The sequence below is a fragment of the Pelodiscus sinensis genome, chromosome 7 (genome assembly GCF_049634645.1).
Source record: "Pelodiscus sinensis isolate JC-2024 chromosome 7, ASM4963464v1, whole genome shotgun sequence".
Lineage (NCBI taxonomy): Eukaryota > Metazoa > Chordata > Testudines > Trionychidae > Pelodiscus > Pelodiscus sinensis.
The window spans coordinates 17,469,426-17,484,872 of NC_134717.1; the positions used below are offsets into that span (position 1 = coordinate 17,469,426).

The 15,447-nt window shown below is 40.5% G+C and overlaps 1 protein-coding gene across 1 annotated transcript in view; it reads right to left on the reverse strand.

Moving 5' to 3' along the window:
* ZRANB3 (zinc finger RANBP2-type containing 3) overlaps positions 1-15,447 on the reverse strand; it is a 124,610-nt gene that overhangs the window by 73,919 nt on the left and 35,244 nt on the right. The window contains exons 3-4 of the mRNA XM_075933286.1: positions 10,023-10,041; positions 100-278 (exon numbers count right to left, since the gene is read on the reverse strand). Coding sequence (XP_075789401.1) covers positions 100-278; positions 10,023-10,041 — 198 coding nt within the window. The remainder of the gene's footprint in view (positions 1-99; positions 279-10,022; positions 10,042-15,447) is intronic.

Here is a 15,447-nt window from a genome sequence, read left to right on the forward strand (position 1 = left end):
CTAGATGCCAGATTATGTGAATTGCATGTACTATTACAGGCATTCTCTGAACAAATCACAACAGACTTTTTTTGGGAAAGAATAAGAAACTTTACTCACCCAGTGTCAGTTTTGTTCTGAATGATGCTGATATCACCTGGACAGAGTTCTGGAATCCATTTCTCCAACTCATCAATCCAAGGGTACCGAAGAGATGAAGGGACTACTATTAAGAGAGGCCATTCCTCTTTATAGTAATAAGAAATGGCAATTGCTTGGATTGTCTTCCCCAGCCCCATCTAAAAAAGACAAAGAGAAAAAATAAAGTCATTATCTGCATTTGAAAGATGAATATGAATTGCACACCTTTCAAAACAGCCCTAAGTGGATGGATTAAAAAAATGGCTTGGGGAAAAACAGACCTGGAAAGGAAGAAAGGGGGAGAAAGGACAAGCTAATGCGTTGTGGAAAGAAGCTGCAAAGTATGGTTTTCAATTCATGAATATAAATTCAAAATAAATTAGCCAAAAGTTCTTGGGGCCTGATCCAAAGCACATTAAAACTGACAGAAATGCTCCAAGTGAGTTCAATAGGCTTTGGAGAAGGTACATCATGAATTTAGTAGAGGAGGGGAGGCCAAAAATCTTCACCATTTTGACATACCAAAAGACCCAAAGAAAATATATGGAGCAATTGGACAATTCTTCCAGATGTTTTCACTTCCACTTATGGAAATGAGTTTTCTATATAATGCTCAAATTGTATTTGATTGTTTTACATGGAATAATATCTAATCAGTATGCAGATAATATTTTTCTTTACATTGTAAAAATTAGAAGATGAAATAGGTAGGAAAACAATTTATGGTTAAACTATATTTAAGAGAAATAGAGTTACAAATATGTTCTCAAGTTTGAGGTTTTTTTGCAAACAAGTAGAGATATACATCTATAACATGTATTTTAGATGCACAGTGCAACAGTCTGAGCTTTTATTTAGATTTGTCACATCAATACCGTAGAAGTTTACAGAAACATTTTAAAATTACTATTTAAAATTTTCCTTTTAATAAGCTGGCTATTGAAATGTACTCCCATTTTGTAGATCACAATACGTTTTTCTAGATGATGACTCAGTTAATAATTCTGAAAAAAACCAAACAAAATTCAAACTTTGACAATGCAGTTATGAGAACTCTATCTATAGCAGCTCTTCAATAGATTTGGGGCAATTCCTTTGAAGTTCACAAGAAACTTATTAATTATGGAGTAATGTCAGAAAAGGGAGAATAACATGTCTAATTCAATTTGTTGACGTCCTTCCTATTCTCTCATCCCACAAAGGGAGAGTCCATAACAGCAAGCATATTTGCTCACCTACTGGAGGCAAGTAGTAAAGAATGGACTGCAAATATTTTATACTAGCAGAAATACCAGGCATCGCCTGGGGAAAATATAGTAAAAAGCATGATAAATGAACTACGTCAATTACATTAACATAGCATATTGTACTGGAAATACTTTTCTCTTATATATTACTTTAAAAAATTAACATAACTTAATTCGTAGCCAGAAAGAAAGGATCTCATAGTTGCAGTTTATGTGACACGCTTAACAGAAGAGTCCAGCAAATGCCTATGATCAGGCGCTACTAAAAGCTAATTATCAGTGGGTCCAATTGAGGCTCTGGAGGAACTGGGGAAACCGATTTTGAGATATAACCAATCCAGTTATTTAAGTTAGAAAATCAGTAATGTCTGATCAAAATTTTGTGTTTCTAGCTCTTACCGTTTCGGAGATCTTTCAGGACAAACAAACAAACAAACAAACTTTCAGAAATATTTATAAGGAGATATAACAATCCAGCCCCTATATCTCAGTCTAAAATCAAGTAAAAAAAAATTCAAATTTAAGCAACTGTAAGAAAAAGGGAGGAAGACTTGATTGAAGAATAGATAGAAAGTTACTACTAAGTAGTTTTTCCTTTCTCAAATGCCTTCTTCTCCCACAATAAAAATATTTAAAAAACAATAAACTGTTGTAGTGAAATGGGTTTACTTGACGAGCCTAGTTTGAACTCTTTTGGTTAAGAGCCATTTAGAGAGGGTGGGGTAAACAGAGGGATGGCTCCATCAGACGATATTTGATGAAGGAATGAATACTGGAACAAGTGCTATATGCTTGATAATATCATCTCAGTCCTATCTTCCTAGAAGGGAGCTCATGTCTCTTACTGGCCATAGTAATCTATAGGTTTTCCTGCTTGCTAGTATGCCTTACAAATATAGCCCTTGATCCAATAGAAGAAAGTGCTCTTGATGGCTCACAATCCTTTTAGGATCCTAGAAATAACATTTTAAGCTTTCAATATATTTGAGTGTAATTTAAATATTATGTAAAACCTCTTCTGGAGTAGAAACACTGACAGATAAAGATGACAAGCAGACTTTTGATTAACATGAAATTACTAGTTTTTAACAGAAGTTACAGAGGTAAATGTAATGCAAGCTAAACTTAAACATTAGGTAAATCAATAATTAATTAGAGTTCAATCTTGGCATAGCTAGCTGTTACGGTGTATGCACATGGGGTCCCTTGGAGGGAGGATACTTAGGGGTGTGAACACTGCTTGGTCAGCTGCCAAATCATCAGCAATTTCTCTTTGTCTGTGGAAATCCATCCTCAGTATAGGGTAGTACAGCACCGTAGCTAAAGTTAATAGGGTAGCTTTTAGGTCAGGGGAGTACAGCTTAATAGCCAGAGTCAATAAGGAGTAGCTCTTGGTACAGGGCAGCACAGCCGAACGACCAAAGTCAATATGGGGTAACCCTTTAAGTCACTGACTTTGCCTAAGTGGTGGGACTGCAGCCACCCCAGTAGAGGGACCCAGGTCTACCACACTCCACCAGGTCCCAACCCAGAGCCCTGAGAGTGACAGAGTGTTCTACCACTTGCTCAGCAGGGACTTCGACTGAAACACGCTGAGCTTGCCTGGGTGAGAGATACCACTCCGACACCCTCTCTGGGTCACTTCCTACAAGCACTTGTGCAGATCCATTCCATTCTATTCCATTGGTCTCTGGATCATCCATTTCCCCGGCAGCCATCCTCCCTGGGAATCTTCTGGCGCTGGTAGCTAGAGGCAGTCACCTGGGTCTCTGGGTTTCACCGTCTGGGTCTCTGATTAGCATGGCTCTGCTGGAGGTCCTTCTCAGACTGAGCTGTGCTACTACCTTTTATGCTGTGCCAGCATTTGGAGCATTTCAGGTCTGTGTGAAGGGCCGAGACTTCCTCTGCCCATAGTGTTTTAACTCCACCTGATTCAGTGCGGGATATGCACAGCCCGTCACACAAGTCAACAAAATGGCATGTTACTTTCATGAGAAGAGGCTCAGAGGTCCCATACTATACCAGGGATTCAAAATGAGGCCCATGTAACTCACAGTAGGTAAACTTTGGTAGGGTGGAAAAAGGTAAAGGCTCAATGTTAGGAACTTTCATGAAAAAGCACAAAAATATGGCATTGTAAGGATAAAAATCCCAACTCAAATGAGCCACCAACATTGGAGATAGTAATAATACCACCTACTTGTCATATAGTACTTTACATCAGTAGATTTCAGTACATTAAAAGGAGGTAAGAGATGGCAGATGTGAATTCCTAAGGTCTTGAATTTAAGGCTCACATTAAAAATACCAAAATATTTGAATATTTTCTGAAGGAACAATTAAGATAAATCATTGTAATGACCTGGGAATATACTCTTCAGATCCATGGCAAGATATTTTGACCAACCAAGGAAGAGACTGGCCCCCAAAAAATTCTGCTTGGATTTCCCATGGATTGAACGCATTGTGCAACAACACTTCAGAAGTTTAATCAGTGCTATGTGAATAGCCACAGTAAAGACATGATCAGCTCAGATATGTATCTCACATGACCTTCTTATCAATAAGCTAGGGAAACAGAACACAGATGGGGTTACTATAAGGTGGGTGTATAACTGGCTGAATAACTGTTCTCTGAGTGTAGTTATTAACGGTTCACAATCATGGGGACAGGCATAACAAGTGGGGTTCCACAGGGGTCTGTTTTGGGACTGGTGCTGTTCAGTATTTTCATCAATGATTTAGATACTGGTGTACTGTAGATAGTATGCTTATTGATTTTGCAGATGATACCAAGTTAGGAGGGGTTGGAGGATAGAGTCAAAATTCAAAATGTTCTGGAGAAACTAGAGAAATGGTCTGAGGTAAACAGGATGAAGTGTAACAAGGACAAATGCAAAGTACTCCACTTAGGAAGGAACAATCAATCAGTTTCACCCATACAGTCTGGGAAGTGATGATCTAGGAAGGAGTACTGCAGAAAAGGATCTAAGGGTCATAGTGGACCACAAGCTAAACATGAGTCAACAGTGTGACGCTGTTACAAAACACCCCAAACAAACAAACAAAAAAAAACCAACCCATGATTCTGTGATGCATTAAGAGGAGTGTTGTGAGCAAGACACAATAAGTTATTCTTCCACTCTACTCTGCGCTGATTAGGCCTCTATGGGAGTAGTGTGACCAGTTCTGGGCACCACATTTCAAGAAAGATGTGTAGAAACTGGAAAAGATTCAGAAAAGAGAAACAAAAATTATTCAAGGTCTAGAAAACATGACCTATGAGAGAAGACTGAAAGAAACTGGGCTTAATTTGGAAAAGAGAAGACTGAGGGGGACATGATAGTGATTTTCAAGCATCTAAAAGGAGGAGAGAAAAAAAATTGCTCTCCTTGGCCTCTGATGATGGGACAAGAAGTAATGGGCTCAAATTGCAGCAAGGGAGATTTATGTTGGACATCACAACACTCCTAACTAGTAGGGACTGGCCAGGTAACTTCCCATGCAGAAGTGGGAACCTTTAAAACAATAGGAAATTAGCAGGTCTTGGTCTTTGGCTGGCTGGCATGGCACATCCAGGGGAATGAATGTCAGCCGACGGTCAGGGCAGTGTGTATGTGCTATACACCCGAGACTTTAACTGCTGAGACCGGGGTCCCTTGCAGCAGGCAACCTGGAGGAGGCTGACGGGTGCCCAATAAGTTTACAGGGAGAGCTTATAACACCTTAGATTTCAGCTGCTAGAATTCGTAATTCCTTCTCAGCGGGCAGCCTTGGGGAAAGACTGAAAGGTGCCCCAGTGGATTCTGCCACCTGGTTGTGACACAAATCCAAACGCCCACGCTCTTCCTGTACTGTGTGTGTACTATACACCCAAGACTTTAACTGCTGAGACCGGGGTCCTTTGCAGCGGGCAACCTGGAGGAGGTTGACGAGTGCCCCAATAAGTTTGCAGGGAGAGATTATTACACTTCAGATTTTAGCTGCTAGAATCTGTGATTCCTTTGCAGCGGGCAGCCTGGGGGAGGCTGAGAAGTGCCCCAACGGATCTGCCACCTGGGAGTGACACAAATCCAAACGCCGAAGCTCTCCCTATATCTGTCCCTTAAGACCGGCTGAAGTTCTTTTAAATTGTGCCTGGTTCTGTTACAGCAACTGAAGGAGTCAGGTTAAAGCTTAAACAGTTAACAGGTTTATTGAGGAAGCTTATAAATCATATGGTTGCAATAGCTATTGTTCTATTTCTTAACTGCTAGCAAAATATAGATCTTAAAAATGGTTACAAAGAAGATAAAGATAGGAAAAACAGAAATAATAGTACCAAGTAACAGCTTAACCTTTAAAGAGCTCAAAGTCTGTGTACACTTAAGACAGAGGACCACATCCAGGTACAATTTTTACCCCCTTCTGTGCCTCTCGACTCCAGCGTGTCAGGCCAGGGCCGGTCCCTCAATTCCTAGGAAAGACGAAAATATGAGGTGGGCGTCCCCATAGAACCTCAGGAGGTCAAACACCTAACCCAACCAGCAGGTAGAGGGTGGAATGACACTCAAAGTGAGTGTGCTGCTGGTCCTATTTTTATACCCATGGGGTCACGTATTTCTCTTTCTTGTCTGTCATGCAAATGGTGCTGGTCTGTCTTTTGTGAGACCAGTTCTTACAAGGGAGTTGTGAACTTAATTTACACTTGTAAGAGAGATAACTAAATTGGAAGTACTGGGCATTCTTTTCTCAGTGGGAAATTCCTCTTCCAGGTACTGTGTGTGTGTTCGAATCAACATGGGTGCCAGCCGGGCATACTCGCATATCCTGATCTCGCATCAAAGCAGATCAAAGCTTAATGGCTATGCTGATTTTTTTATTGTTCCTTCTCTGTCCTATATGCTTCAGGAACCTCAGAGAGGCAAAATAAGATGGATGAGATGGGGAGGGGGGGCTGTCTGGCTACAATGAACCAGAGACCTGAGGGAAAGGGAAGGTCCCTGGTTTGAAGGCTTAGCTGGAAAAGGAACACTTTTAGAGTGAGTTTGTAATGAATTTGTAACAACTTTTTTTCGTGTAGAATTAGCTAAGTGTTCTGTTACTTTAAGCTTGTAATCTACTTTGCTCTGCCTGTTCTCACATATTACCACTTAAATCCTACTGCCTGTACTTAATAAAATAACTTTTATTTACTATCAAGCCCAGTTTAAATAATTGTTACCGTGGGGAGGGGGGCACATTCAATGTGCACATCCTCCTTTCATTGCTAAAGGGGGCTTACCCAAATAATTCCTGTTCCATGAGGAGTACAGATAGTTCGAACTACGTAGCCATTCCGAACTATCTAGCCCGTGCCGCGTGTAGCCGCGCGGCACGGGGTTCGCACTAGCCGGCTTTTAAAAATGGCGGCGCCGGCTTTATGCTAATGAAGCCCGGGAAATTCAAATCCCGGGCTTCATTAGCAAGTTCGGTATGCATACATTACCCCGCTAGTTCGAACTAGCGGGGTAGTGTAGACATACCCTTAGAGAATGGAAATATACGTCCTTGTCCTCCAAAGCTATTGACAGGCCTAAGGCAACAGTACATGGGCTGTTAATTTGTAATGGAATAGGATAGCAAAAATGAAATGAAATTTGGTGTTTCATATACAGACACATTATATCACAGAAAAGGAAGATGATAATCCCTCATCTACAAGTCTGGTGATATTACAAATGGAATAGCCACATTACTTCTGGGCAACGCAATTCCAGAAAGATATGAACAGAGAAATTGAAGAGGAGCAACACATTTGCAGGACTGATTTTTATTACAACAGTTTAAAAGAATGAAATATTCGTAATAGGGCTTGGCCAAATGAGATAGAGGCAGCAAAGGGAGGGGAAGGGGTACTTCAAAGTGGCGCTGCCACTTTGAAACCCCAAAGCAGCCGCTGCACAGCTGATATGCAGATCAGCTGTGAGTAGGCTGCCCCTTTAAAACGCCTCCTCTGCACAATTCAAAAGGGCAGCCGTGGAGCCCAGGGTCAGCTGGGGGCTCCCCAGCTGATCCCGGTCTCCCCGTGGCATTTCCCCAGAACCCAGCATCAGCTGAGGACTCCCCAGCTGACCCCGTGCTCCATGGCAGCTTCCCCTTTGAAATGTGCGGAGGTGGCATTTTAGAGGGGAAGCTGCTGCGGAACCCGGAGTCAGTTGGGGACTCTCAGCTGACCCGGGCTCACCGCAGCATTTCCCCACAACCCGGGATCAGCTGCGGACTCCCCAGCTGACTCGGATTCCAGGGAAGTGCCGCGTGGAACCCGGAGTCAGCAGGGGACTGAGAGTGGCTGTGAGTAGGGGACTGTGAGCAAGGGATTCCACAGTTCTGAAATGCGCAAGAGCCCCCGCTGGCCCCAGTCTGTACACAGAGTTCCACATTCCTCCATTTCAAAGGAGGAATGTGGAATTGCCTATCGACTAGTCGATGGAAATTCCATCGATTAGTCAATTAACCGCATTTTAAAATCCTTAATTTGACATGAAAAAGCTACTTGACGCCATTTTCTGAAATGAAAATATTTCTGAAATAGATTAGAGAATAGAAGAATGGTGTAAGGATTTGATGAAAATCTACAACAAAATATGCAATGAAGATGAATGATTGGTGTAAAAATCTTATAAAAAAGCCAAATCTTATAAAAAAGCCAAGAATAGATTTTATTTTTGGATTAGTGTTAATTTGGGAGCTCGTGGAAATGAAAACACTGCATGGGAATAACGAAGGTATATTAATTGGAAAGCACTTTCTTCAGTTATCAATGTAGAGTTTTTTAACACAGACAGTAAAAGTATAACAGCCTCAAGTATGCTAACAACACTGCTTTCATACCGCAAATCTTTCTAAAAAGGAGTATTTTTTATATCTAACTTTCTACGTGATTTCAATTTTTACTGCAATATACGTAGATAATAATACTGTGTTACATGAAGTATTGATTGCACAATTTATAAAAAGTGGACACCGAAGGGGAAAAATTAATGGTAGTGTAAATTATAAAAAATATTTTAACAATTGAAGTAAATGGAAGTTAAAGTTAAATTAGTAAGGAACAACAGTACAACAAATAAGATAAATTGAATGATAGCTCTTGTATTATAACTACAGGATAATTAAGACAAATCATAGATAATCCTCATTACAATTCTGAGTTAATAATTTTATTTATAGTACATGCCAAAGGTAGGCAATAAAAAGATAAAGGAGGAGGACGTGAGTGAGTCAACTGGTTCACAGTATAAAGAAGAAAACCAGCACCAAAAGGTAAAGTACTGAACTATGTGCAGAGAAGAAACTGATTTTTTTAAATAATATCTTTCTTAAAGTAGTTTCTTCTTGAATTTTTAGCTATCTACCAGTAATTTAACATAGACAAAAACAAAAATCACACATAAGCCTCAAACCTGGAAAATTAATTTCTTTAGATTCCAATTGATGCACTTTGACTTCTACATGATTTTGGATCCAGTTATAGGATAGCTTCTTCCCAGAACACAATGCTGAAGTTGAGATTAATAGAAGTGCTTGAGCTGTAGCTCCTTCAATATAAATGAGATGGAGCTTGGTCACACTGCAAAGTACCTTTTGAATTCGTAAGTTCACAGAACCCTAAGGGGCCTCTCTCTCATGGCAAAGACGCACCAGTGAAAGGGACCTAAAAATATTACTTGGCAAAACCTACTGGGATCCCAAGGGAGAGTAAATCTAACCATAAGATTTTGCACCTCTATCACTTTTATCACATGGACCCTTGCTATGGGCTGGAGAACGCCAGCAGCCCTATTCCCTATTTGATACACAAGTGCCCACATTTGTTCATCTTTCATTCTGGAAAAAGCAATTTCTCCCCATATTTTCTCCATAGCTTTTAAGATTAAAGTAGAGAGCCCTCTATTTATTGGGAGTGGGGTGTTAACTCACAGGATGGTCACAACGTTATATTTTAGAAACTCGAAGAAATTAAAATATAATTATGTGTATTTGAGTAATACAGTCATGACTAATGCCCCTACCTCCACAAATGACTTAGCAAGCACAACCAACTATGACAAGCAAGAAAAAAAATCTGCTTTGACTTTATATGCTACTTTGAAGAAATAGGATGCAAATGATATGATAGGTTACTCAGTCAGTCAAGCGCATTATGCTGTATCACACAAAGAATTTACATTTTCTTAAGAAATCAAATAATCATTATTTCATTATCTGAGAATCATGTATTACTTTATTACATACATGCACTGCTGCATTGATAGATTCATATATGCAACTGTTTAAAACAGACATCACTTCGGTTTAAGAATGTTTATTTGTAGCTGAAGATTGTCACTGTGTAGATGCCTGACTTGGTTAAAAGTAAAATATATTTTAATGATTTTTCAGGAGAGGAGTGTTAACATCCACAATAAGCAATTAAAATAGACCTTTAAAAACAGTTGGTTCATATCTTCTTTTAAACCAGGCAGTCTCAATCTCAACTTTTACTTACCTACTTTGACACTTTCATTTAATCTAATGAGCATAATAATAATACTTCTCTCATTCATAGAACTTTACTCCCCCCAAAAGAGACATTCTTAACAAGGTTAACAGTAATAAAAGGGATATTATATAAGAAGATGGAAAAGAACTTACCTCATCAGCTATCATACACCTAAATGCAAAAAAGGGAAATGTAAAGTAAATAACAGAAAAAACACTTCAATTGCATTTATCTACAAATCTCATTTAAGAATTAAAAAGCAGATTAACTGTTTAAGAACAAAAACTAGCTTTTACTGTTATTGAAACCCCTCAGAGAGGGACTTATTAATATTGTAATAAACACTATGAGAATGATAGCTCTTCTAAAAACATTTATCAGATATATTTATGCTAAAGTTTAGTACAACATATTAAATTAGGTACAGTCTTGGCATTACATTAATGTGATATCCATCTATGTGTTCAATAGAAGCCCTGTATCTTCTATTTTAGTGTCTTTCACAGAGGATGAAGTGATGTTCTTCACTTCTTTCAGCTACATATTATTTATCTAGCTGTCAAAAAAATAAAAGGTATCTATGAATAGACGTAAATTACTTGTTCTGAAATTTCATCTAGACACTTTTAGAGTAGAAACAGAAGATGACTTCCACTTCCATATTCTGCAAACAAATCTTATCTTTATATATGTTACTAGAAGGCTTATCCAGTGTTGTTCGGGTCCTTCAAAGCAGAGGCCTCATGGTGTACGGGGTGCAGGAGTCAGGGCAAGGTGTTGGGAGGTATGAGAGCTCAGGGCAGAGGGGTAGGCATACAGGAGTCAGCGCAGGGGTGTGGAGAAATCAGGGCAAGGGGCTGTGAGGGCTAACTGGGACTGCCCATGGTGTTGAGAACTGGCCTCTGCCCTGGTACCTCTTGGTGGGGGAGCAAGGGCTGCCATCAGGGGGAGTAGCATGGAGGATTAGAGATGTCAGGGCTTCTTGAGGGAGGGGCGGGGCAGCAAGGTCTGGCCACGGTCCCTGGCACAGCTCTGGGAAGTGGGGAGGGGTGTGGCACAGCCTGGCTCCAGCACCTAGAGGTGCTTCTCCAGTGCATCAGGCCTGCTGGCTAGTAGGGCTCTTTCCCCCACTCCTCCACTCCCCGGTCCAATGCTGTGGCCAAGGGCTGGGGGGGGATGAGGAAGGGGGAAAGAGAGTGGTTTGGGGTAGGGCGGCCATTTACCTGGGCCAGTGGCCAGCAATATGGAGAGCCCTGGACCCAACTGGCCACTTTGTAATGCAGAGTGACCACAGGAGGGTGGCCGCACAAGAACTATCCATCCAAACAGCCCTCCTCCATTTCTGTGTCATGGAAAACAATCGATTCCAGGCACATTCCACTTTCCTAGCACAATCAAACCCTGTCCTTCTTTAATTTAGGATAAGAGGACGCTGCATACTAAACTTGGTGCTCCTAACTCTTCCTGTTTAGGAGGAGCTCTTGAACACACACACACACTCACAGACAGGAGGACGGACTCAGTACATACACAAACACAAATTCCCTAAGAATACAGATATAGATAATGTACATCAACTAGAATTTTTCCATTTCAGAATTCATCTATTTAGTGTTACTCTCAGTAATACCAGAACTAGCTTCAAAATCACAGCGAGAAATAGTATAGCCTACAATATTTGTCAGAGGCAGCAGCAGGTACGGGGGGAGGGGAGGGCAGGAGAGGCCTCCTTGGAGCAGCCTGTTTGCGGCGGGCCTAGGTGTCAGGACAGGGGTTGGGCTGTGGGAGGGTTCAGTGCAGGAGATAGGGGTGCAGGAGTCAGGCCAGTGGGGTGGAGAAATAAAGGCAAGGGGCTGGGAGGGATCGCTGGGGCTTCCCACAGCAGTGAGGACCGGCCTCTGCCCCAGCTTCTCTTGGCACAGGCTCACCGCACAGGTAACAGGGGTTGCTGCTGCCCCGCACTGCTGGCTATGTATCAGAGGCAGCAGCATGGGGTGGCAGGAAAGAGCCTGACTGTATGGGGAGCTAGTTTTTAAACCTCTGATAGAGGCAGCAGTGCAGGGTAGTAGGGGGCTCTCCGGAAGAAGTTCTGGGAGCACATTAGCTTATGGCCCTGCCCCCAAGGACTACTGAATAGTCCCGTAACCGATAATATTTTGTGCAGTTACACAAGTATTCAATTAATCGCTATCTAACATCTCTACTATGAAACACCAGAGTTATGAATTGACTGGTCGACCACAAACTGTATTTTTCCGGTTCCAGACGCAATCAGGCAGCAGCAGAGATAAAAATTAAACAAGACAAACAGACCAGCTGTATTAAATCAATGTGCAGGTATAATTTTTTTGAAATAACCACCATAACGTATTGCTCAGAGTTATGAACTACCTTCATTTCTGACTATGTTTGTAACTGAGGTTATACTGTAGTCAGAGAAGTAATGATTTAGTCAGAAGCTCAAATTGAAGTTTTGATAGGACACTACAGATGAGATTCCAAAAGAGAAGTAAAATAGAATCAGAGAATGAGAGAACACTAGAACTGGAAGGAACCTCAAGAGGTCGAGTCCAATCCGCACTAGGCAATTTATTCCATTGTTTAACCACCCTGACAGTTAGGAACTTTTCCCTCGTGTCAACCTAAACCTCTCTTGCTGCAGTTTAAGTCCATTGCTTCTTGTCCTGTCCTCAGAGGCCAAAGAGAACAATTTTCTCCCTCCTCCTCGTGATACCCTTTTCAATACTTGAAAACAACTATCATGTTCCCTCTTAGTCTTCTCCTTTCAGATCTAAACAAGTTCAATTCTTTCAGTTTTCCCTCATAGGTCATGTTCTCTACACCAGTGTTTCTTAAACTTTTTAAGACCGAGGTCCACCAAAGGATCTTTTTGTTGAGCAAAAAGAAAAAAAAATGCATCCTGTTAATGCATCCCAGAATCATGTTTGGTTTTTCTGCAACAGAATCACACTGTTGACTCATATTTAGCTTATGGTCCACTATGACCCTTAGATACCTTTCTGCAGTAATCCTCCCTAGACAGTCGCTTCCCATTCTGTATGTGTGAAACTGATTATTTCTTCCTAAGTGGAGTACTTTGCATTTGTCCTTATTAAACTTTATCCTGTTTACCTCAGATCATTTCTCTAGTTTGTCTAGATCATTTTGAATTAAGACTTTATCCTCCAAAGCAGCTGCAAACCCTCCCAGCTTGGTATCATCTGCAAACTTAATAAGCATACTGTCTATGCCAATATCTAAATTGTTGATGAACATACTGAACAAAACCGGTCCCAAAACAAACCCCTACAGAATCCCACTTCTTATGCCCTTTCATCAAGATTGTGACTCACTCTCTCTCTCTCTGAGTAGTTATGAACCCTTCTTACAGTAGCTCCATGTAAGTTGTATTTGCCTAGTTTATTCATAAGACGATCATGCAAAACCATACCAAATGCCTTACTAAAGTCTAGGTATACCACATCCACACTTCTCCCTTTTCCCCAAGACTTGTTATCCTATCAAAGAAAGCTAACAAATTGGTTTGACATGATTTGTTTTTTACAAATCCATGCTGACTTATCACCTTATCTTCCAGTTGTCTGCAGATCAATTCCTTAATTACTTGCTCCATTGTTTTACCTAGCACAAAAGTTAAACTGACTGGTCTGTAGTTTCTTGGTTTGTTCTGATGGGCACTATATTTGCTCTTTTCCCAGTTTTCTTGAAACTCTCCCGTCTTCCATTATTTTTCAAAGATGATAGCTAACGGTTCAGATACTTCCTCCTCGAGTATTCTAGGATGCATTTCATTTGACACTGGTGTCTTGCAGACATCTAACTTTTCTAAATGATTTTTAACTAGTTCTTTTTTTATTTTATCTTCTAAACCTACTTCCTTCCCACTAGCATTCACTATGTTCGACATTCCTTTGTTTATCAGACTTCTTGGTGAAGATCGAAACAAAGAAGTCATAAGCACCTCTGCCATTTCTTTTATTGTTTTCTTTTATTGTTTCTCCCTCCCCACTGAGCAATAGGCCTACCTTGTCCCTACTCTTGCTTCTAATATATTTATACAGAATCTTCTACCCTTTATGTCTGTAGCTATTTTGAGCTCGTTTTGTGCCTTTGCCTTTCTAATCTTCCCCCCGCATGCCTGTATTGTTTCTTCTTATTCACCCTTTGTAATTTGTTCTAGTTTCCACTTTTTATATAATTCCTTTTTAATTTTTAGATCATGCAAGATCTCCTGGTTAAGCCAAGGCAGTCTTTTGCCATAGTTTCTATCTTCCCTACCCAGAATAGCTTGCTTTTGGGCCCTTAATAATATCCCTTTGAAAAACTGCCAACTCTTTTCAGTTGTTTTTCCTCTTAGTCTTGCTTCCCATGGGACCTTACCTAGCAGCTCTGAGTTTACCAAAACCTGCCTTCCTGAAATCCACTGTCTCTATTTTATTGTTCTCCCTTCTACCATTCCTTAGAATCATGAACTCTATGATTTCAGGATGACATTCACCCAACCTGCCTTCCACTTTCAAATTCCCAACCGGTTCCTCCCTATTTGTTAAAATCAAATCTAGAACAGCTTCCCCCAGTAGCATTTTCAACCTTCTGAAATAAAAAATTATCTTCAGTGCAGTCCAAGAACTTATTGGATAGTCTATGTCAGTTTTCCAACATATGTCTGGATGGCTGACATCCCCCATCACCACGAAATCCTGCGCTTGGGATGATTTTGTTAGTTGTTTAAAAAAAAGCCTCTTCCACTTCTTCTACCTAGGTAGGTGATCTATAGTAGACCCCTAGCATGACATCACCCTTGTTTTTTTACCCCTTTTAACCTAACTCAGAGACTCTCAACACTTCTGTCTCCTATCTCCATCTCCACCTCAGTCCAAATGTATACATTTTTCATACATAAGGCAACACCACCTCCCTGTTAACCTCACCTATCCTTCCTAAGCTATACCTTTTACACTAATATCTAATCATGTGTATTATCCCACCAAGTCTCTGTGATACCAACTATGTCATAATTGTGTTTGTTTATGAGCACTTCAAGTTTTTACTGCTTATTACACATACTACTTGCATTTGTATATAGGCATCTAAGATACTGATTTGATTTTGCCTCCCAGTTCAGCCTTGTCCCTCCTTTTTCTCTGGTATTATAGCCCTTGCTCCCTCCCATGTCTCCATGTTCTTCACTTACCTGTGAGCTTTGGAATAACTATGTATTATGAAAAATATATTTTTATTATAGAACTAATAAAACATTGAAAACCTTACAGCTAAAAAAAATTAAAGCAAAGTCTCTCAACTTTTTTTTGGTAAGGTTCCCTTTAACATGCTAAAAAACCCTCTATGGCTCATGTGTACCACAACTGTTTTTTTGTTTTTTTTAATATAAAAGCCCAGGCTGCCATTATGGGATAGCAAATTGGCCAACTGCCTGGGGCCACGTATGAAGCTACATTGTTTAGTTTCAACTTTAACCCTGGATGATGGGGCTCTGGGCTACAGATCTGAGACCTATGAAGTGGGAATTTGGTTTTCCATTTTGGTCCCCTGTGA